The sequence below is a fragment of the Rhagoletis zephyria genome, unplaced genomic scaffold, assembly GCF_001687245.7.
Source record: "Rhagoletis zephyria isolate East Lansing unplaced genomic scaffold, Rhagoletis_zephyria_1.1 Rzeph_scaffold_00096, whole genome shotgun sequence".
Classification (NCBI taxonomy): Eukaryota; Metazoa; Arthropoda; class Insecta; order Diptera; family Tephritidae; genus Rhagoletis; species Rhagoletis zephyria.
The window spans coordinates 126437-148478 of NW_016157180.1; the positions used below are offsets into that span (position 1 = coordinate 126437).

The 22042-nt window shown below is 36.5% G+C and overlaps 1 protein-coding gene across 6 annotated transcripts in view; it reads right to left on the reverse strand.

Annotated features, from left to right (window-relative positions):
- Window positions 1-22042, reverse strand: part of brp (ELKS/RAB6-interacting/CAST family member bruchpilot) — a 150408-nt gene that overhangs the window by 108851 nt on the left and 19515 nt on the right. For 4 of the 6 annotated variants that reach the window (XM_017632181.1, XM_017632173.1, XM_017632170.1 and 1 more), the window contains exons 3-4: window positions 9814-10357; window positions 200-316 (exon numbers count right to left, since the gene is read on the reverse strand). In XM_017632181.1, coding sequence (XP_017487670.1) covers window positions 200-316; window positions 9814-9946 — 250 coding nt within the window. In that variant the 5' untranslated portion in view covers window positions 9947-10357. Of the gene's footprint in view, window positions 1-199; window positions 317-2755; window positions 2805-9813; window positions 10358-22042 lie in introns of those variants that run through there. The other 2 variants (XM_017632198.1, XM_017632189.1) reach the window with 2 other exon arrangements.

Consider the following 22042-nt stretch of genomic DNA (forward strand, 5'->3'; position numbering starts at 1 on the left):
TTAGTCTTTCGAAAGACAGAAAGATAGTTGCCAAGTTGTCTTATTAAAGACTGTGTGTGCCAGAATTGACCTGTTAGTGCTAACTGTAGTTAAGGCTTGGTGGAAATGGGTCATTATTCTAACCTCTATTTAATGTTTTCTAAAAAAAAATAAATCTTTTTCAAACAAATAGTAAGTAAGTAAGAAAAATTGTAATTACTTGGATAATCCATGGCATGTGACATCGGTGGTCTGCTGGCACTCCGGCTCCGATGATGGCCCGCACCGGCTGGACTTGTTGGCTCATCCATGTCTCTATAGTATGGACTGCCCATTGCTGTAATTCATACAATTATGACGATGATAATAATGAGGATGATGTGGCTAAGGGATGTGATACGTGAGAGTAGGCAGAGAGAGATTGTGTAAGTTTGAGAGATAGAGAAGTGATTGTGAGAGGACTATGGATGTGGTTGTGTTTGTTGTTGTGATCAATTGCTGATTTTGCTATTGGGGATTTGTGTTTTTTTTTTTGTTTTTTTGATTGGCTGGGTGATTTAGTTGGTGTGTGGAATTAGGAAACGTATCAACAAAATAAACAGTGCATTGGGGAGATATCGCATTTTTTCTCTGGAATTGCTAGTACGTGTCGAAGCATTTAAATGAACGCTTTCAAAATATTAAAAAATTTTCAACGAGTATGAAAACTAATGAAATGAAAATTACATAATATAATTAAAAACATAAACGAAAAATGCTAATTTGTAGGCAAAAATACAAAGCTTTTACTTATGTATGCGTATGTCGTTGATGATGAATTAATTTGCAACAAAGTGCAAAGCAGTTAATTAATGGAAATGAATAATAAAGGAGAAATTGAAATGATAATTGTATAATGGAAGCTTTCACATGTTTTTCTACAATTTAACTAATTGGAAAAGGTAGTAATTATTTTAGAATATACATATGTATGTTTGAAGGAATTAATTTGTGCGTGTTATTGTGTGGGAACGTGTGTGTGTGGGGCGTGTGTGTGTGAGGCGTGCTCTAAACTACGGGTATGTCCTGTACTAAAGGCGTTAATTTTATATAAGCATTTCGCACGAATTTGTGTGCGATGGCCTCTCAAATGGATAGTTAAATTATCACCTTGGGATTGTTGTTTGTACGTGCAATGAGCGAACAGCTATTAAGCTGAAAGGCGGTTTTATCAAAAGTTGTAAATGATATGCCTTACTATTAATAATAAGTGGCCATTCTAAAACTAAATTTTTGCGATATTTAATTTTAATTAACTTTGCCGTTCATGTGAAATTCCTGACTTCATGTGAAATTCTGCTTTTCTTAAGTTCGCAAATTGGTTTTTGAGAGTTAAGAGGCAGCAATATTTCAGTGAGACAATTTGAAGGTCAACCGTGCCCTCTGTAGGACAGAACAGAATATGGCCAAGATTAGGGTGCTCTCAAGTGAAGCCTTAAGCAAAATTCGGTGTCAGGCGATGTTAGATGAATACCTAGCTTATCAGATCATCTATGGAAAAGTAATTTGTAAGCGGAAGAACCAGAAAAAACTGGAAGAGTGAGGTATAGCATCAAGTGCCCGTGTTGGCTACTATATCTATATCAGAGCTAAAGTTTCAAGAGCTCATTTACAAGTGTCAATTGTATATGAAAATTTCAACAAAGTGAAGCCGATATTCGGAAAGTGGACGAAGGTTTGGGCATGGCGCTGCCAATCAGTCAGCCAATGACGATGTGACATATGACCCAACCCAAATAAGCATCTCGCCAGCTTCGTGTCCATGGAGGCGTTGCGCGGAAGCAGCGTAGTTAAGTACAAATGAGAAGCAAATATCCAAGGTCTCAGTGGAGAAGAACTTAGCAAGACTCAAAAATCTTTGGAAGATATTGAGACCCAGCTGACGAAAGGGTTGTTCTTGACTATGCGATCCAGCTCGTTGCATACAAAAGGCCAGCAACTACTAATATCAAATCATGTGCGATGCTAGAACAAGCCTATTACTTGAAATAGCCAGACTTTCTCAATGGATTCCGCCATAAAATATATATTTAGTAGAAAGGACACATCGTGCTCAACCGCTTCATCTCTTTACCTTCGCATCTCTCTAATATCAAGCTTATAAAACGTGTAGTTGACTTTACATGCGCCTATTAACCATAAGGTGTCATTACGGCTGATATACGAATTTCATAAAAACGGATAGTCTCTAACTCCTAACAACTCTAACAGATCCATCCATCCAATTTCCATCGATTTAGCTGCTGAATTTAAGCCTCAGTTTTGGTGCGTATTGTTGCCAAGAGCCAAAGGCAGTAGCAATCATGAAGTCCAGGTACATTTCTAAATTAAATGGTAATGGAATTGAAAGCTCCTTTGTTGTCGGTTTGGTGATTCACTGATATGAATTTACATAAATATTAAATTCAGGCTCAGGCCGCAGGATGGTCGATGATATTTCACATTTGTTTCGTAGCAAAAAAAACACCAAAGTGAACTTTTTGCTTTGCAAAACTTAAGGCCGTTTTCACAGTGGAGAGTTAACTATCCATATTCCTACTGAATTTCTATAGTTAAACGGCGATTATGAGATAACTAACTTTTCACTTTAGAGATGAGAATCTAATAAAAAAAACTGCGTATACCACGTAAAATGAACATTTGAAGCCTATGATAAAAAAACTTACTTAAATATTTTATGATTGATGCATTTGGATAAACAATGCACACACACATTTTGACATATTTATTCACTAACCATAATTGTAATCCAGTTTGCGGCCTTATTGTGTTACAACACAAAACAGGAACAGATATGTGCGATGCGAGTTTTTATTTGGTGAGTGCGATTCTCCACGCACACACCGCTACAAAGAATCTTTTGGTCTAACTAATGCCCACCTTGGAACTTTTAAGGCTTAATTTCATTACTTCTAAGCTACTAAATATTGTAAGGCAATGAAGTATAATGTGTGTGTATGTACGTTTGTGTAATTTGTCGATTGCAACATATTGCCATAAAAAATAAAATGAAATCGAGTAAAACGAAATGAAAATGTATGCGCCAAGCGATGATAAATGCAACCGAAAAATGTTTCATGCGCATGCGTGATGTAAGATAAAATAAATATTAGGTTCAAGTTTGCAATTATATATATTTTTTGTTAATTTGTAAATAAAAAAAATGTTTAATTATAGAAAATAAATATAGAAGTACAAGTTTCTTAGTTTACAAAAGTACTTACTTTACTACGTATTGTATTTACTATGCTATATTAGATGTCTCGAAAAAAAAATAACGCAAATTTCATATAAATCATAAGAGAAAGCTTATACATTTGACTGATGGAAAAAGCCTAACGAAAGTGCATATATTTGTTAAAAAATTTAAGAAATCAGTTTGATAATGCTCTAAACGAAGCTAAATGGGTGACTAGAGGCTCTGGAGAGTAGGCCTTGCAAACTGATCTAACCACAGACAAACAATTTCCTGCTAAATAGTTTGCAATGTTCTCGGTAGATACGGAACTAGCCGCAGGATGCGCAACTTGTGGGGTAGACTATATTCTGATAGTTGAATTTCGATTGCGACGTGAAATTGGGCGGGTAGAGGGCATGTATGTGTCTATAGCTGAACGCGGTGTTTTCTCGCTTTTCTCAGTTGCTGGGTTATGGACTCCTTACTTGACTCAACGTCTGGAGTGGAATAACGGCTTGTCCGAGCAAACCTGATTAGATGCTTTTCACTAGAAAGATTAACTGTTTGACTAATGAAGTAAAAATTTAAAATTCTGCGATAGCCTCATATTCAAGGTGGGCGTCGATTTAATCCCTGATAACACGGATTACTTCGTTACTAGCCTGGCACCAGCTAGGACGGGGGCCAGTGGTTCGAAGGAGGCACCGGTGAAGTTTTGCACGGATCGGACAGGCCTTCATGGAAGGGGCCGTGTAGTGTTTTTTTCCAGGCAGCTCTCTATCAACTTAAATTTAGGGTTCCATTCACTGTAAGGTTTTTCAAGTGAGGGTTGCTGCTAAGTATTAAGGATTCAGCCGATGAGAGCGATGGCGGTAAGGGAGTTAACATCCACTCGTACAGCCAGGTTTCAACGAGAGCCGTGGGATCACTTATGGTACATTCGACGCTTTAATGCACTTTCGATTACTTTATTAGATTTGTATGGGTGCCAGGCCATAGTGACAAAGTATCGCCAAGAAAACAGAGCGTGGAAGTTCCCTTGATTACATGTGGATTTCTCTTGGAAAGATGGGAGCTGATCTACTTAAAGAACACTTGGGGAAAACCAGGGCTTGTGCTAGTGCGGAGTCATTCTGGGCAAGGACGGCAGGGGATGTTCTAGAGAACTCCTTAGGAACGTGCAGCCAAATATCTCGATTATGGTATTCAAGTGTACTGAGAGCCCTCTGTTCTATCGGCATTCATGCACTGGGATTAATTATCACATCGGACCATCTCAGCATTTCCTCTTAGAATGCACCTCTTTTACTAGATTTTGGATAAGGAACTTGAGTTCGTACTTTCTGATTAATCCGGAGGAGATATCCGTCCCGATTTAAACATATCCAGATTCAATGAAGAATCCAGACAAAAGTAGCTGCATTAAAAGAAACATTCGAATGGTTTCGCAATTGTATGACATACGTGGCGGAAACTAATATCTATTTTGATAGAAAATCAGCTCACTCAAGATATGATCAGATTTAGTCTTCTCTCCCGGTCACATCAGAATACTCACAAATTAGATGATTATCGAAAATCCGTTACAGTTATATTGCAGAAAACTGAACGAAGTATTACTAATTAGCTAAACTTGGACTTAGTGAGGAATTGACTTTCTCTAGACTACCCATAAACAGATCCAGCAAAAAGGCTTTGTGACTAATGGTAGACCTGACTGCAATACATAAACTTTTATTTTATTTTCAAAAAGGGCAAGTTAAGGGTATAGCCCTCTGTTCGTTTATGTGCATAAGAGGTGCCGTTGACAATGCAAGCTTCAAATTCATTGAAGTGCCACTCTTCAATAGTGATACAATATACTAGCCCAGAGAACTCTAAAGGCGAACCGAAAAAAACTCAATAACACTGCAGTAAAAAGCTGTCTATAGCGAGGAGTCCTATCTCCGCTATTGTGGTCTGTACTGGTTGACGATCTAGCTGATAATCACAACGCAAAAAGACCATGAAAAGATCGTCACGGATTTAGTCTAAGGCCCATAGTCAAAACATGCGGTCTAAATCCCAAAATTGCCTTCTGGGTATAAACTCAGATAGTAAAACCCATAATTGTGTATAAAGCTTTCGTAGGGTGAAAAACGATCTCTTAACAAACAGCTATTAAAAAACTGTGCAAGATCCAACGACTTGCATGCCTATCTGTAACAGGGGTAATGAATTCCAGAACCAAAATTTCTAGATTTTCGGACAATCAATTTGATTTCGAAGCTCAAAATAGCTTACCGATGCTCATCACAAACTCTTCTGGAGTAGCACAGAGCACTCAATGATCTAGCCGCCCCAAGTAGAGTCTCCCTAATCTGGGTGCTTGTCCATGAGGGTTATGGTGGTATTTAAAATTGAAGGTCCGGACATCAAACAGGAGCTTAACGAGTGCGAAAAATCTTGCACTGCTAGCCAGTGGGACAGCCTAAAGGGACACTATCACTCAAAGAAGTTCCTTTGGTGCAGTGACAATATGCGCCAACGTCAACTAGAATAAACACAAAGACGCCATTTGGAGCGCTTACGGGCTAATAAAAATCCCTTGGACTTTGTAGTGAAGATATTTTCACATTTTGTGGTGTAAAGGAGGAATCAATGGAATACCTTATTACCACCTATCCAACACTAACGTTGAAACAAGATAAATCAATGAAAGGTTGTTTTTGTATGCCATTGCCAGCTAACTGTTAACACCTAGCACCTAAATGCATTAACGATTGAATGTCTGTTCGCTAAAACCCAAAATAGAATTATTTTGATAATTACCTAAGCGATAGAAAACTGGATCGTTTGAACCGAAGCGATTACATTTTTTTTGGTAAACGTTAAAATTAACGTTAAAATGCATCCTTGCTGTAAGCTTAGTGAAGGCAACCCTGTGCAGATTTGGTAACAGGGGCTTCTGCGATTCCCCGAGCACACATATTAAATAACTAAAATTAAAATAGGGGATACAATAAATTAAATCTGATCGCTGTGCAAGGGGCCTGTAGACCACAAGCAAGGGTAGACCTGAGTAGGTTCTCAAGTGCATAAGGCTGCAAATTTGATTTTTTTTTTAATTTTTTTGAGTATGCAGATTTGTAGCACATTGAAAAGCACATCACTTTAATAAAAATTTGTTAAATTTCTCTAAGCTCTGTATCAAGTTTGAAAGTTTGATTTATATGGCTTTGGTTAAATTATGAACCTTGTTTTTATGAAAAGTAATAACAATATTTTAACTTCAAACACCTTAAAATTATTTAACAACCAACACCATGTACTCATCTCTGCTCTCCTCCCTCTGCGCCCTCAGACAATGACACTAAAATTGTTGCACAGTGTAATTTTTAAAAGATACTTTTCACTATTTGCTTTTAATGACTTAAAATTCACTTTCACCCTCATCTTTACCATCAGCCAAATTAAATATCATCTACCAAAAATTAAAATAAAATAAAACTTCATTATAATCATAACTGCACATAATTTAAGTGTTGTTTTAATATTTTGAAAACTGCTGTCGTGCAATTTGCATCAATCAATGCTGCAAAAATATTTGCATTTTCAAAGAGTCACAACAAAAAAAACCAATTTTTTAAGCCATTTTTCTTCAATAACTGCACAATGCCAATTCCATGTGTTCCCTGCTGCACATATATGTACATACATACAACTATAAACGAATATACGTACATACATATTTACGTATGTACATACGTAGTTTACATCATTTTTATGAGTTAATAAAATTTTCAATATCCATACATAAAAATATGCATCTCTTTACACTCATATATTTTCCCACAAACGCACGCCCAGCCATGCCACTGAGCCGTGCCGAGCTGAGCTGAGCTGAGTGAGGCGAGGTCAACTGCCAACACACATTCGCATCTTGATTAAAAACAAAATACTTTTCATGTTTTCAATAAATTATGCACATGTATTGATTTATTGCCTTTCTGCATAAATGCTGATAGCAGGCGTGTGTATATACATATGTACATACAACATACATACATAAATACACAAGCGCAAACAACAGCACGGCTTTTTTGGTGTGACGCGTGTATACGCAATTGTGTGGAAAATATATGTATGCATGTAAATATATTTAAAATATTATTTAATTTAGGCGCTCAATTAAAATTTTCAATCCAATTCACTACCAATTCTTTTGTTTTTGTTTTGATTATATGTGTGTGCTCATTTGCACGAAAACAGAATGAAAGTATATATAAATATATTTATAAATAAATATCACTGAACGTAAAAGTTATTTACACTGTGCGACTTTTTGATATGCCTATTATCGTTTTGTAACAAAAGTACTCAGGAAAGGGGGGTAAGTCGCGTTCCGTTTGAATTTACATATGCACATATACAGTGAGAGGCAAATGTGTCAAGGGGGTGATTTTCTAGAAACTTTTTTGTTATTTTCTGATAATTTTTTTCCAAAATCGTTTAAATCAGAGTTTTAAACCTTAAACAAAAACTAGAAAAATTCTTTGAATTTCATAAAATTTTCAAAACTTTTGTTCTGAGTTTTTAAGACATTTCTGAGTATGCATAACCCATGAAATTTTAGTGCAATAAAGTGCAAATTTAATGACTATAAAAATTCGCGTTGATACCCATTTGACCAGGCCCTTTGCTGATTTTTACATGTGACAAATGTATACTTATGAAAATTTTGGGCAAATTTAGTGTAATTTTGTTTGCAAATGGTCCTGCGTATTTTATTTCAACAAATATTTATATTTACATTGAAAAAACAATACTGAACTACACAAAAAAATTATTAAATGATTAAAAACCAACGCGATTTTTTTGGTCTTAAAATTTGCGCTTTGTTATACTGAAATGGGTTATACCACTGCATAGTCAGAAATATTTTAGCAATTCATAGAAAAAAGTTAAAAAATGTTATGAAAAATTGAAGAATTTTTCTATGTTTTTTTTAACTTTAATTAAGTACCTTTAGCTAAAAAAATGTACAGGGGAAACTGGTCGTTAGGATTAACTGTTGAAGCCAGTATGAAAAGAACCTTACAAGAAAGATCAGGATCGTTATCGAACGCCGAGATTCGCGTCTAGCTGGACAAGAGCAATTAATTTTTACTTCCTCTTTTGTGAGTGAAAATAAGAGGGCTTTTCAATTAAAATTTATCTTTAATATGTATAACTCAGTTTTTACGCCTCAACATTTACCTCACGCTCCCACGTCCCTTCCACTCGTCTAGCTTTCACCAAGCAGTACATTTAATCGTTGATAAACTTATTAACGCTGCAGGGAGCGCTCATTGAGCAATCATTTTATTTTTGCTCTAAACTGAATGCGGTGCTTGCTTGATTGTTTCTCATAGATTTTTCAAGATTCGGTCTTGTCGCTATTGTTAGTTTCTGAATTAAAAGTTTGGCGTAAAAGCTTTTCCGTTTTGTTTTTCAAGTTTATTGTTTTTAAAATGTGAGTGATAAATATTCTTCGCACCAGCTTAAAACTCCGAGCGATGTATAAAAGTGATGCCATCAATGCAAATAAACTCTTTTACAAATACTTCTAATGCAAATTCATGAGTGAGCCAAACATATGAGCAGTTTATAGTGAAGATAATATAAATAACGCTAGCACTCTGAGTTTTTGAAATTGGAATTCATCAAAAAAAAAAAAAACACTCCTCAGAGCGAGTCCGTATTTTGATCGCTTTACGAACTCAGTTTTAAGAAGGCCAGCGACTGTTACTTGTAAAAATTTGCAGGTCAGTAATCATATTATAGAATACAAAAAGAAAAACATATACACTACTTTTTCACTACTTCGAATTTAGGGTTGGAACTCAGCCGCAACGCAAATTACCATCGCTAGATCTAATCTTCACATTTTTTGACGAGTTTTAGAAATATGGTAGAAATGTAACGGCCCACCGAAACCAGTAAAATTTTGAAAGTGGTCTACGAGAAAAAAAGCTTGGCAACCTCTGATTTATATGTAAGCTATTAGCTTACGGAGCTTACTTACGAGCTTTACGAGGTCGTCATTTGTGCCACAATGAAACACGCATGTTCAGTTTGGTGACCCTTATGAATCCCTCAAAGTACTTTTGTTACAAAATATTTTCTCACAGTGTACTCTACTTAATGCCACAACCTCAAACCAGTCGAAGACCACAATAATTGCTTTAGCGCTTGAAAAAAACCTAATTAAATAATGTTATATATGAAATTATAAATATACTTAAATACTTAGTCTAAGTAATTTGCTAAATTTTTGTGTACGAGGCGGGTGCTGCAAGCCAATCATTTCCTTAACTTAAATTCTAAATAATGCTTACTCTAATGTACTACCTTGTGCTGTTTTGCGCAATAAGAAGGTAAAAAAGAAAAAAAAAGGTTGCTTGGTGACTAGTTTTGCTTTTGTTTTTGTCATTTTCGCTTAAATGCTTTGTTTGCTTAACCGAGACTACAACTCAAAAAGCATAACAAATTTACAAAACACAAGTTAACCAATAATTTCTATAATTGCATAAATATATGTATTTAAAATGTTTAGTTTTTTTTTTAATTTTTTTTTTGAATTTTTTGATCTTCACCTAGTGGACTTCCACGTGTACCGTAGTCTCGTGATGGCGATCGATCGACTGTTGGCAATTCCGTGAGCCGCCTTGAGCGACCCGGGCTACGAACACCAGAGCTAGTTACAGGATTGTAATCGTCTCGTGACATAATATGCCGCGGTGGATCCGCGGTTTCTGCCTCGCTTTACACACTGCTATTTGTTTACGTTTTCCTCTAAGTTGAATACTTTATAAGAATTTCAATTTTTGTTTTTTATTTCTGCAGTTATGTATAGTGTTTTTCTTTTGCTCTTCTCCCCTCGGCTTTTACATACGTAGTTTATATAATGGCATATGTATGTGTGCAGTTTATTTACGATTATAAGGCGACGCAAGAAAGTATTTTTTATTGAAATTTGCTTTGATACCTTTTTGTTTTTTTTTTATTCATTTAAGTAGTTTGAAACAACTGATCCTAGTTTAATCCCGAGTGGGTGCTACAACGATTACAGTGTATTTTTTGTATTGATTATTATGATCATACTTTTTAATTGATATTGTATCTGTCACGCTCTTATATCTGCAAATGTAATAAGAAGAAAGACGAGTGTATGAACGGAAGCGTCAATGTGTTTTCTGCAAATGGCTTCTAATTATGCCTAAAAGCTAAGTAATGGATGTGATAAATTTGCAATTTTAGTTAGCGTCTAATGCGATTTTATTTTGTTAATATGTATATAATTTTACGCACAAATTTTTCGTTCCTCCACTTATCTTCAGAAAAAAAATTTGTGAAGCTATTAGGTACTATTTATACATATATGTGATATTTCTCCTAAATATTCTTATACAACTTTTCTCAGTTCTTCAATTATTTTTACTAACACACCTTTACCTCTGCTAAAAAACCGAAGACTTTAGAAATCAAATGTACAACTCTCAAATAAAAAACACAAGAAATCATAATGAACTGAGAAGTTAATTAAATTAAAATGGGGGCTTGTTTAGGGTCTCAAGGGAGTCGTATAGACTCCCAGACCACTGCAGTGTTTTTCAGGCTGAGATATATGCAATCCATATGGCGGCAAGGTTGGTGGGCATGATGGACTTAGCTCCATCTAAACTTGCCTTCGTTGTTGACAGTCAGGCGGCTATCAAAGCCTTAGGGTCGGCAACGACTAACTCGGTATGCGTTAAAGAATGCCGAAGATCCCTACAAGCTCTACAGCAACACATAATCAATCTCTACTGGGTACCGGGACATTGTGGTGTCCCGGGAAATGAGGAAGCGGACGAATGTGCTAGGAAGGGATCTGAGATGGGGCTCGGGGAAGCGACCCAAATCGTGAAACCCCCCCTGCGATTTATGTCTTCAGAAGTCGAGAGACTGACCAGGGCAGCTACCAACAGTAGGTGGGTAAACCTTCACACCTGCAGGGTATCGCGATCACTCTGGCCACGGCTCGATGAACGAAGAACAAGGAGTCTATTAAGGCTTTCAAAGTCAAACGTCAGGCTTCTCACAGGAATACTAACGGGACACTGGACCATTGGCCACATGGCCGCCAGGTTCGGAGCCCCGCATAATGATTTCTGTAGAAGCTGCAGGGATGAGGAGGAGTTAGAATCCGTCCAGCACTTCCTTTGCGAGTGTCCAGCACTTCGAGGAAAACGCCTCAAGTTTCTTGGGGACCACTTCTTCGAGAATCTGGATATCTTGGGGAAAGCTCCTCTGGAAGGACTGCTAGGATTCGCCAGAAAATCAAAGTGGTTCGAAGACATGTAGGGATGGGCTTGGGGGTAACCCCCATGGGCATCACAATGGGCCTCTGCGGCCTCCGAGTGAACTCTTTTTCAGAGCTGCCCGTTTAACCTAACCTAACCTAGGGTCTCAATATTTGTCAAACACGAATCCACAAGAAAATTTTTATTCCCCAACAACAACCCAAAAAACTTCCACCAGCATCTAACTATACTAATAATAGTAAATTTGGCGCACCTACTGCAGAGTTTAAGATTGTGATAAAGCCTAATGATACCTATATGCACGTCTTTCAATTTCAAATTCCTCGAATCTCCAATGCAATTAGTTTTCGCAATGCAATGACTATCAACAATGCTTACTGTGAGTCATTAGGTGGATGGGACAAGAGCCAATCTCACCAATTCATATCTCTGCCATGGGAAATTTCATATATGTGGCCTGCACAAAGGTTGGGTTAGTCGGGCTACGGTGGTTGCCTTTCCACACAGCCCAGAAGAGAGCTACAGTTAGACACTTTGAGATGCTACTTTAGCGAGCCCAAGCTCCATTCGTTAACGGGTATGCCATTCGCTTACCATGCGCAGTATTCCTTAATGAGACCGTCCACTGCGCTGATAATGGGACAATCAATTCGTTTTTGATTTTTAAATCTTTTCTCATTGATATATGATCTGATCTGCTTAGAAATGAAACAGGTTGACTCCCTCGCTCATCGATCGTTGACCAATTCAATGAAAACTGATTTCAGCATCTAAGTCCGATTTCTGATATAAAATCTATTGTCGAAGCAAAAAATTGGGCTGCTGTAATCCAGCTTATATAGAATTTTAGTGACCAAACCCAAGGGCTCTCCATTTGTGAGCTGCATTCAATCTGGTTACGTTGCAACTGGCTTGATATCTACCATAAAGGTTCGTAGGAAGAACACTTGATATTGTTTCTAGGGCCTTACTGGGTGTAGAGGGCCGGGTACTCTTGATTAATATTAAGATGACTTTTTTAGAGCCGGCCACCTTTTAGAGAGCGGGGCTTAAAAGGCGACATTTTAAATTTCCTTGTGAATATTGCCAATTCGGTCTTGGCAAAATTTACCACTCTCCACTCTCTCTCGACAAGCTATTCACGAGACATAGAGGGTTGGAAATGTTCTGAGTGCAATATGGCAGCCCCATTTCTGGGAAGATAGTTACCTTCTCAAGAATAGCATTGTAAGTTTCACCAGAAGCCGTTCCAGCACCACTTTAAAAAGTTACCCACGATGGCATCTGGAAGAATATTTTTAAAGGCGCCCCCTATGTCAAGAATAAATTCTTGAAAGGCAAGTCCCTTTCAAACTTTGAACACAATTTCGTGTAGGCGGTGTCGGATGTGTGCATCGAGAAGTCTCTTTGTAATTTTAAGAAAAAAGGAGGTGCCTCATTAGACTTGTACCGTTCTCTAGGAATCTGGCAAGGATTGAGACATACAAGGTCGACCGCTTGCTGAATTTCGGCTGAGAATATGTCAGCTGATCCTGTAGATTAATAAGGTTTACAAGTCTTAATAGCCCATTATACGTTTTCTTGTTGTACGATACTCTCAACCGAGTGTTGTAGAAAGTAAGTATCTTGACTTGGTGCATCTGCCCAAGCTTTAATTTTCAATTTAAATTTAAATTTAATTTTTAAAACTGCACCTGGTATCTAAAATCTCGATACTGCTGTTTTCGCTATTGTTAAGTCTTTGACACGGTAAAGTTATTAATAACAGAAATATAAAATGTGGCAAGAGTAGAAAGATATCTAACTTAAAGCGTACCAATAAAGTGCTTGTACTGGTATAAAGCTATTTATCTGCACCGCATGTAGAGCAAGGTAAATGGCAAATAGTATGCTCGCGCGTCTTATCAGAGATTGAACCGAAATAGTGAAATTGCAGATCATGCTGATTTGAATTCGTTTTCAAAGCGATTATTAGAACAAAATTTGTTTTCTTTTATTTTTAGCTAAAAGTCATAAAAAATGAACGAGCTACTGAAAACATTACACTTTAAAAATGTTTCCAAATAAATATGTGGTGGTGGTGTACACGCTTGTGATTTTCATTTAGCCACACGATTTATGGCAAAAATAAATGCTAATTTCTTGTTTGCCAACAACAACTACTTAAAATGCACTCAACCGGCAGCAAACATACTCACACACAAACACTCAATCGGACGCACGCTTACACGTGAGCTTTCACAAATTATAAAAAAAAAATAAAAAAAAAAGTTATGTATAGTGCGTATCATAATGATATGACAACTACATATTTAAAAGATTTGACTAACTATTATTATTATTATTGTTTTTTTTTTTGCAAAAATATAGCTCAAGTTCTAATTTGTGGTCAAAAGTTTACTAAAAAATCTGGAGGTTCCCTTTTTTGAAATCGCAATGTTACATCTAAATTTAAATTAAATTCTAGTAAAATAAAGTACAACTTTTAAATTGCTAAAAATTGCCCTGATTTTTTGGATTTTTTATTTTTTTTTTGACGTGAGTTCGACTTTTTTTATACGGAAAAAGATATGAAAAATCTGATTAAAAAGTCGAAAGTCAAGATGCAATATAAAAACTGGGCATCTATACGATCTTTTAGTCAACTCTTGATACAAATTTAAATGACTCGTTTGAAAATCTACAAAAAAAAGTCCATAAAACCAAAAACCAAAATTTTTTTGTTGTAACTAGCCAGCAAAGTATTAATTTTTTCTCAAAAATTAATTTTTCAACGAAATTTTTTTGTGGTTGAATATAAAGATTATATAATCCCACTATTTTCCCCTATAGGCCATGAGTTCCATATTTTTTCTATCTCTATCTTTTAAGAGATTTTCGATTTTTTCCATTGACACTCCTAAATCGTACACTGAGCATTGTCAACAAAAAAAAACAAAAAAATCCAAAAATCAACGGTATTTTGTAGCCACTTCAAACGGTACTAGAATTGATCGGGCTATGAAACTGCATAACCAAGTAAGTATTTTCTAAACATTCTGCCTAAAAAGTTCGAAATAAATAACAATAAAAAAATAGTCAAAACTTGTCAATATGTGGGTGCCGTATAGTTATTCTCAGCACTATACAAATATTCAAATGCTTATATGTATTTGTGTATATGGGCGAAATTTCGCTGTAAAGTGCTCAACTTTTACTATTTCCACATCAAATATTTTGCCACCCGCAATGGGCCGCCCTTACCTACGCTAAAGCTTACGCTAGTCGCCACTAGCAAGGGAGAAGAGCTTACAGCGGCGAAAGGAAGGGTGAAAGTGTGCGAAAAAATTGCGCGTATGTACATATTTCTAGGTATTTTAACATTGGCACACTCATAAAAGTACAAACAGTTTTTCACTCGAGAAGTGACCTCCCCCTTCTTCTTGCTGCGTACATGAAATTTCATAAAATTCAATTCAAACGATTTTAAGCTGCACTCCACATGCTGTGCACTAGGTACGCCCAGCTATGTATGTATGTATGTATGTACATCCCCCATACCCAGCTGGACACGCATACACCACACAAAGTTTTCTGAGTAGGCTACTTGCTGCCGCCGCCGCCACTTGTGTACACTTTCGAGCTTAGCTGTATTTACTTTCTGTGCTCTTACACATCGTTGTTGCTCTTGTTGTTGTTGCCATTTGCTAGAGCCTTTTGCTGCTGCAGCTGCTGCTGCAAGCTTTATGAATGAATAGGTTGCAAACGAATTTTTGAAACAAAATGTAATCGACAAGTTGCCTCACAAACGAATAAAACCAGCAACAAGAAGGCAACTAACGTGCCCACAACAACAACAGCAATAAATAAAACAAAAAAAAAACTAATGCAACTACAACTTTTCAAAACATGAACAATATCCGATACCGACGCCTTTCGGTCAACAACCGCCCACCGAGTGTGCACACCACCTTCTTTCTCTGGTTTCTTTTGTTTAGCCACAGATGAGGTGAGGAGCCTATGGCGTTGCCGGCTTACCAGCTATTTTAACCTCCCTCCACCCACGATTTCCCAGTGCATACATCACATGTATAAATACATACACAAATACATATGTATGTATATATGTTGTGATGGAAGTAAACGGCATTAATGTTGGCGATAACGGTGGTAGCGACGTCGGTGATGGCGTCGTGGTTTACGTACGTGTTTGAAAATAGCCTCGCGTGCAACTGCCACCTCAATGAAAATAATATGGCTTTGCATTATTTGTGAGTACTTAACACATGCAAACATATGTACATTTGGGTGGTCCTTAAAATATCAACATGAAGGCACATTCGTTTATTTTGTAGGTAAAACAACCACGAATATTGCGAAATTAGAAAAAATATATTTAGATTTTTTTAAATCGCAGAAATTTTAAAAATATTTTAATTCGAGCAGCTATAAGTCAGCGAGTTTATGAATAAGTTTCAGTAATATGAAACAGTTATGATTTCGTAATACTTTTGCGATTTGAAATTTGTTTAAAATTTTGAAATTTTGTGAATATCAGTATTTTGTACGTAGAACAAAAAAAAGGTGCCCCATATAAAAGTTATAGGTTGATATTCTTATGGACCGCCCTAATGTGCATATATTCATGCACGATTTCCCTTGTGCATAAACGCTTATGAATGTATATTAGAGTGGTTTTATAAAGCACTTTTTAAATAAATTTACACATAAAAAAAATTGTATGCCCTACTCTAAAGCTTTACCAAAAGAGAACTTTAGGATTTTCAAAAACTCGCTAGATGAACTTGTACTTTGAGCAATAGACTCGCTCTATGGTGATATCCTCTTGTTTGGAAGGAAGAGGAAGTTTAAACGGCTGTGGAATATGCGACATCCTGCGGTTCTGACGACTTAGTCGGCTTGCTTTTGATCCATAGCTGATCACATATCCCAGTCTCTCGAGTGTCTCCGCTGAGTGCGAGTCGACAGCTCATTCTGTACGCTGCTAAGCATCCTCTAGTTTACGTCATGTAACCCCAGGCTCTGACCCTGAACAAGGCCAAGGCTACTATCTAATGGATTATTTGAAGGTATTTGAAGAAATTGACCAGTATAGACCCTGGATTTCGGCAGATCAGTGGCATTGGTTGCCACAATTTCCGCGCCTTCATAACGCTTCAAAGTTGGCGCGACTTTACGCAGCTTTTCAGATATTTCCACGTCCCCGCAACCAGTCGACAACTTCACCGCACCATAAGGACACCCCCTAAACTTGAGCTTCACGGAGCCCTTTCGCTGCTACTAGTAACCCTAACCTCGCCCTGTTACCCAGGTGTTTGGCCTTTTGTGTTTGGCAGTTTTGCCTGGTTTTTCTTAGTGAAGCTCTCCGCCAAATAGGACATGGGATTCGTAGAGCGACTCCTTTTACTCCTGCTCCCAGTCAGCAACACACGTTCCGCCTTTCCATGGGAAGAATAGCACGCCGTTTGGCATGGCTCTCTGGTCCTTCCTGGAGCGTTAACCTTTGCAGTGCTTTTTACCTGCTCCAGATAGTTTCCTAGCAGGAGTACTAGCCTTCTCTGGCTGTGACGCCAATAAAAAATTTAAATAGGGGCCACCTTCAAATTAATTGTCTAACTGGTAGTCAACAGTATACACTGATAATTTTTAGCATAAAAGCGCTACATATTCAATCCCCAAGCCTTAGAAGATCGAATCCAAATTGAAAACAAACGAGCTTCTTTAAGAATAAGAATTTTCGTAACTTAAATATAGTTACTATTCGAAAATCCGCCTAACACAATACCACGTCTTTCCACCAATTTTACAAAGCCAACGTTATTGCACCTCACACACTAACATAAAAATATACACAAAGTAAGTTGCGCGCCATGGCGAGAGTGATGGCTGTGGGACAAACCATTTCATGTAACCATGGCAAATTATTTGCATGGTTGAGCTTAAAGAGGGTGGTTGGATGATTTCGTAGAAAAAGTGTTTGTACCAACCCAGTACGGCATCGCTCAACCAATTACCTCCGAAAAAGTAGTTTAGTTCTGCTTATGTAGCTACTAACTTCAAATCGATCAGTATAATCACCTAGCAGCCTCCTTGAGACAAACCAAATGCTTACGCTTTTTTGTTAGCTTTGCAAATACAAAATTCAATATTTGTTCAAAAATCATCTGACTTTGGGCAATTAACTATTTTAACATTTAATACTAAGTAATTTTAAATTGGTTGAAAAGACATCTCCAAAGGAGACATACGGACTTTGAAATGCTTTAAGCCAAATGCTTTTAAAATAGTTGCAATTAAATGACGAGTCGGATAATCGACTGCTTCCTAGGACATCGCCATGCTAAAATAAACCGTTCGTTACAAGGAAGAAAATCAGATCAGATCCAATTCGTTGGGGTGGGTTAAAAACTGGTTATACATCAATATTTAAACTAGTTTCTTTCCGCACTGGGAGTGTACGATTGTTTATATGTGTGTGCATCTGTATGTATGTATGTATGTAATATATGTATTACGTAAGTGTTTGTGGCAAATAATAATAGTAACGTGTTCGCGCAAATGTACAAAAAATGTAGAAAAAGTCGTAGGTGCTGTGCCCTAACAATAGCGAGCGGCGACACGTCATGGCCAGCCGCCGGCGTGAGTGAGCTAATGCAGTGGGTAGTTGATGTTGTGGGGTTGCAATTTGTTGGCGGCTGTTGTACTTACTTTTTTTTTATTATTTATTTGGTTTTTCGTTTTTTGTTGCCTAAAGTTGTAAGTACTTATGTACAACAGCGCAGTTAAGTGTGTACTCGGAGATTGTTGGAGTTTGAATTTTTAAACTAACAAGTAATTATTAAGCAAGAAAAAAAATCGACCTCAATTCGCTTATAAAAATTTAAGATTATCGTTAATTTCTTCATAATCCAATGATCTGATTTTAACCAAATTAGTATGGGACCATCGGCTAACGTGGTCCAAAGTAATGCGGTAACATATATAAAAAAAAAATCCTATGGATTTATAACCTTCGCATTTTTGTGAAGTCGGTTAAACAGGATAGCGATTAGAATTGTTTCGCGCCATACAAAACGATTTCCTGAAAAACTCAAACCTTAATATTTTGAGCAAGAAAATCCTTTAATTGGCATAGACAAGAAAACTTAATGATTCGTAATTTCTCAGGGTTTTTCAGACTTGACTAGACATCATCTTGATTCATCGGTTAATACTTTGTATTTAACAGATTTTTTCGGGGCTTTTCGAAATTTTTAGAAATTCTTCCGAAACCTGTATCGGAACTCTTCGGGACCTTTCAAGATTTTTTGCGATTATTCGGACTTTTCGAGATGCCTCTGAATTTTGGGTTGTATGGTAAATTTTATTTTTAATTCTATATTTCTCGGAATTTTAAAGTAAAATGTATATACATATATCCTTTTCTTGAAAAATTAGTTTAACCGCAGTGAAGCCTCAATATAACGAAGCCAAAAGATTGAACAAATGCTACGGTATATATATAGTTTCCTTATATTAATAGAATTTCAAAACCTCAATACAACGAAAAATTCAAAATTTTTTCAAAAGTTGCTTATAAGCGGCAAAATTTGCCAAGGGTACCAAGAAAAAAATCTATGTCAGCATTTTTTTCAAACTCTACCACATTGTTGCTTTAGTTACTGGTAAAATGATTTTTTTCTACCAATGTATTTAAACATGCAAATTTAAGCCCATTTTCTAAGCGTTACAAGTTTTCTAAGAATTCTTATCTCATGTCACACCTATGATTGAGAATTAGAAATTTCTGACCTATTAGAAAATGTTCGTGCTTTTTGGTATAAACTATAATCTTTTTTGCATTCTTTAAAGAATGTACCATTTTTGTTTTTGTTTTTACAAATAGCTTATTCGATAGCTTTTTTTTAGGCTTTCCAACGATTTATAATTTGTATAAAGCGTGGCAAAAGGGCTACAAGTTTTTCAAAATAGAACGCACTCAGGTCCACCTTGCATTTTTGTTGACAATAACATAAGGTCACAGATATGAATAAATTGTGCGCCCTGCGAACATTTTATATGCATTGTAATGTAAAAAAAAAATTTTCCGCTGAATCTGAATACAATATTAAAATGTAAGAAAGTATAGTAGTTTTCGAGGTATATCTAAATTTCGGGTTTTAAAGATCTTAAAAAGTGCACTCACTTAATTGCAATTTACTTTGAATGTAGTCGGCCAATCTTAAATTTCTTGTCTTGGCAGTAAAGGGGATAAGAATGTCACGACTTTAGTATATTTTCTTTTGGAGTAAAATGAGAGCAATCTAACTATCGTCTAATATACATGCGTTGGAAGTGCGAGCAGAGAAACAAAAAAACATTTTCAGTGATTTAATTAATCAAGTTAAACATTTTTTAAAACAAGCGCAAATTGGAGGGAAAGTAGCAGTATCACCACTTAATACCTAGTTGTGGCTTCTATGGAAAAGATGTGTACACATTAACCCGAACCAGATGCTTTAATGAATTTATTTGAGTTCAGAGTAGCTAGCAAACATATACTAATACGTCTATAAATTTTATAAAAATCATATTATGCAGAGTAGATATTACATTTCTACACAGAATAAAGAACTTCGATTGATTGCAATCATTTTTTTGTTTTGTTTTTGTTTTTTAACCAATCTTTTAAATTTGGCCTTGTTTTGTTTGTTAACTAACTGGAGCACGTAAACATTTTTCTTAAGAAAAAAGTGGTCGCTTGCAAGGCTTTTCTTTCCAAAACATGTCAAAGTAGTTGCTGATTCATTGAACATGACTTTGCAGCTTTGAAGCATTAAGATACATTTTTTGCAAATCATTCCTTTTAAGTACATGCTTCAATGCTTATGTAAAGTTCTTAACTGTTTAAAGGCCTTTTGCCTTTGATTTGGGTTGCAAAATATTCAATAGAAATACTGATTATGCAAACGGCTTTGCTTATTTAGTAGCTCGGATATTCAACAGAAATTATGTGAAAATGCAAAGCATTTAATCGGAGACTGCAAATAATGTTAACGCTGCCTAACATTCATTTGAACCGCTATAGAGAATGTTACTCATACGCCCCATAACACCTCCAATCTCGGGCGCTATGTGAGGTCAAATGGCCTGAGGCCTCTACGGCAATCTAATATCGAAATGATGATGACGAAGGAACATTTTTAAAGACTACTTCGCTTTGGAAGAAGACTCAAAAGAATGTTAATAAAGTTAAAGCCAAATGAAATACCGAATTTTGGATGGCACAGGTGGAACTCAGCGCAGTACCCCAAAGTCCGCCTCCTCCTTAGGTGACGCGTAAAGGTGTAGGGACGTTATCAGCCTTAGTCCTCTCTGGAAGGTTGCTTAATAGGATTGTCATCACCATCAAAGTTGCAAACGTTCTGGAGTGCGAAGATGGCCTCTGTGACACTCAGATAACTCAGAAACACGCTTGGATACTTAAGTGGTCGATAGTGGTGCTGAGCGGTTGGCTCGGAAAAAGAGTGGGCATTCGGCAGCGCGGCATGTCTTGAGCTTGATTAAAAGCAGAAGTCTCAAAAAGAGGAAATCTGTGCTGACGATCGTCCGATACTGTGCTATATAGGGATGCAGTAGCTTTGGTTGGGAAAGTATTTCCCTTGCGCCTGTGGGCTAGTATATGACTTCATTCTTTTGTGGAAAGCCCTTCTTCTGCACCACATGAGATTCTGTGTCACCAAATGAGCTTCTTAAAACGCAGCTCTTCTAGCCTCGTAACAAAAGTGATTCCTTCTAACCACACTTGTGTGTTTCGGGAAACTATTTTCTTGTTACAGCTTTTGAAGGTTTAAGCTGCAAAAAAATGTAAATCATTGCATTTTGTTTACACCAGCACTTTCAAGGGATTTTATTGCATCCGTCTTGTAATTACCATTTCATTAACTTTCAACAGAAAGTCGCAGTGGTCGCATAAGTCAAAGGATTTATTATTAAAAAGCGTATTTTGAAGGTTAAAATTTGCCGACTAATAACATTACCATCTTGAAATCAGAATTTTTACTGCCCCCAATGGCTTTCCAAGTTTGAAAATCTAGTTTAATCTCAATTCGCTGGTCTTGACGCAGCCAACAAATACTTTTATGATAAGTTTTCATAGAGATGTAATATCGTTTTCGCGCCGAAATAGAAAAAAATTAAATCAAATCACAAAATGGGGAAAAAGAAAGTTTGTATGTGGTGTCCTGCATTCGAAGTTGCTGACACTGCTCTTATAAAACTCGTTTTTTTTTTGCTACTAGTGAATTACTAAAAAATTTATAAAGCCGGACCTATTTTAGCCATAAAAACTTCATTGTACAGATTTTTAATTTAAAATATTCATACTCTTTTCTCATTTTCGCTATTTATTTGTACGCACTCATACATACCGGATTTCATAATAAGTTTCTCATATTTATCAGCTTCTTCTCGCCCTTTTCGTTTACTCTCTTTCAGATTTCCAGCCCAATATTTCCACAGTTATTTTCACACCAACTTT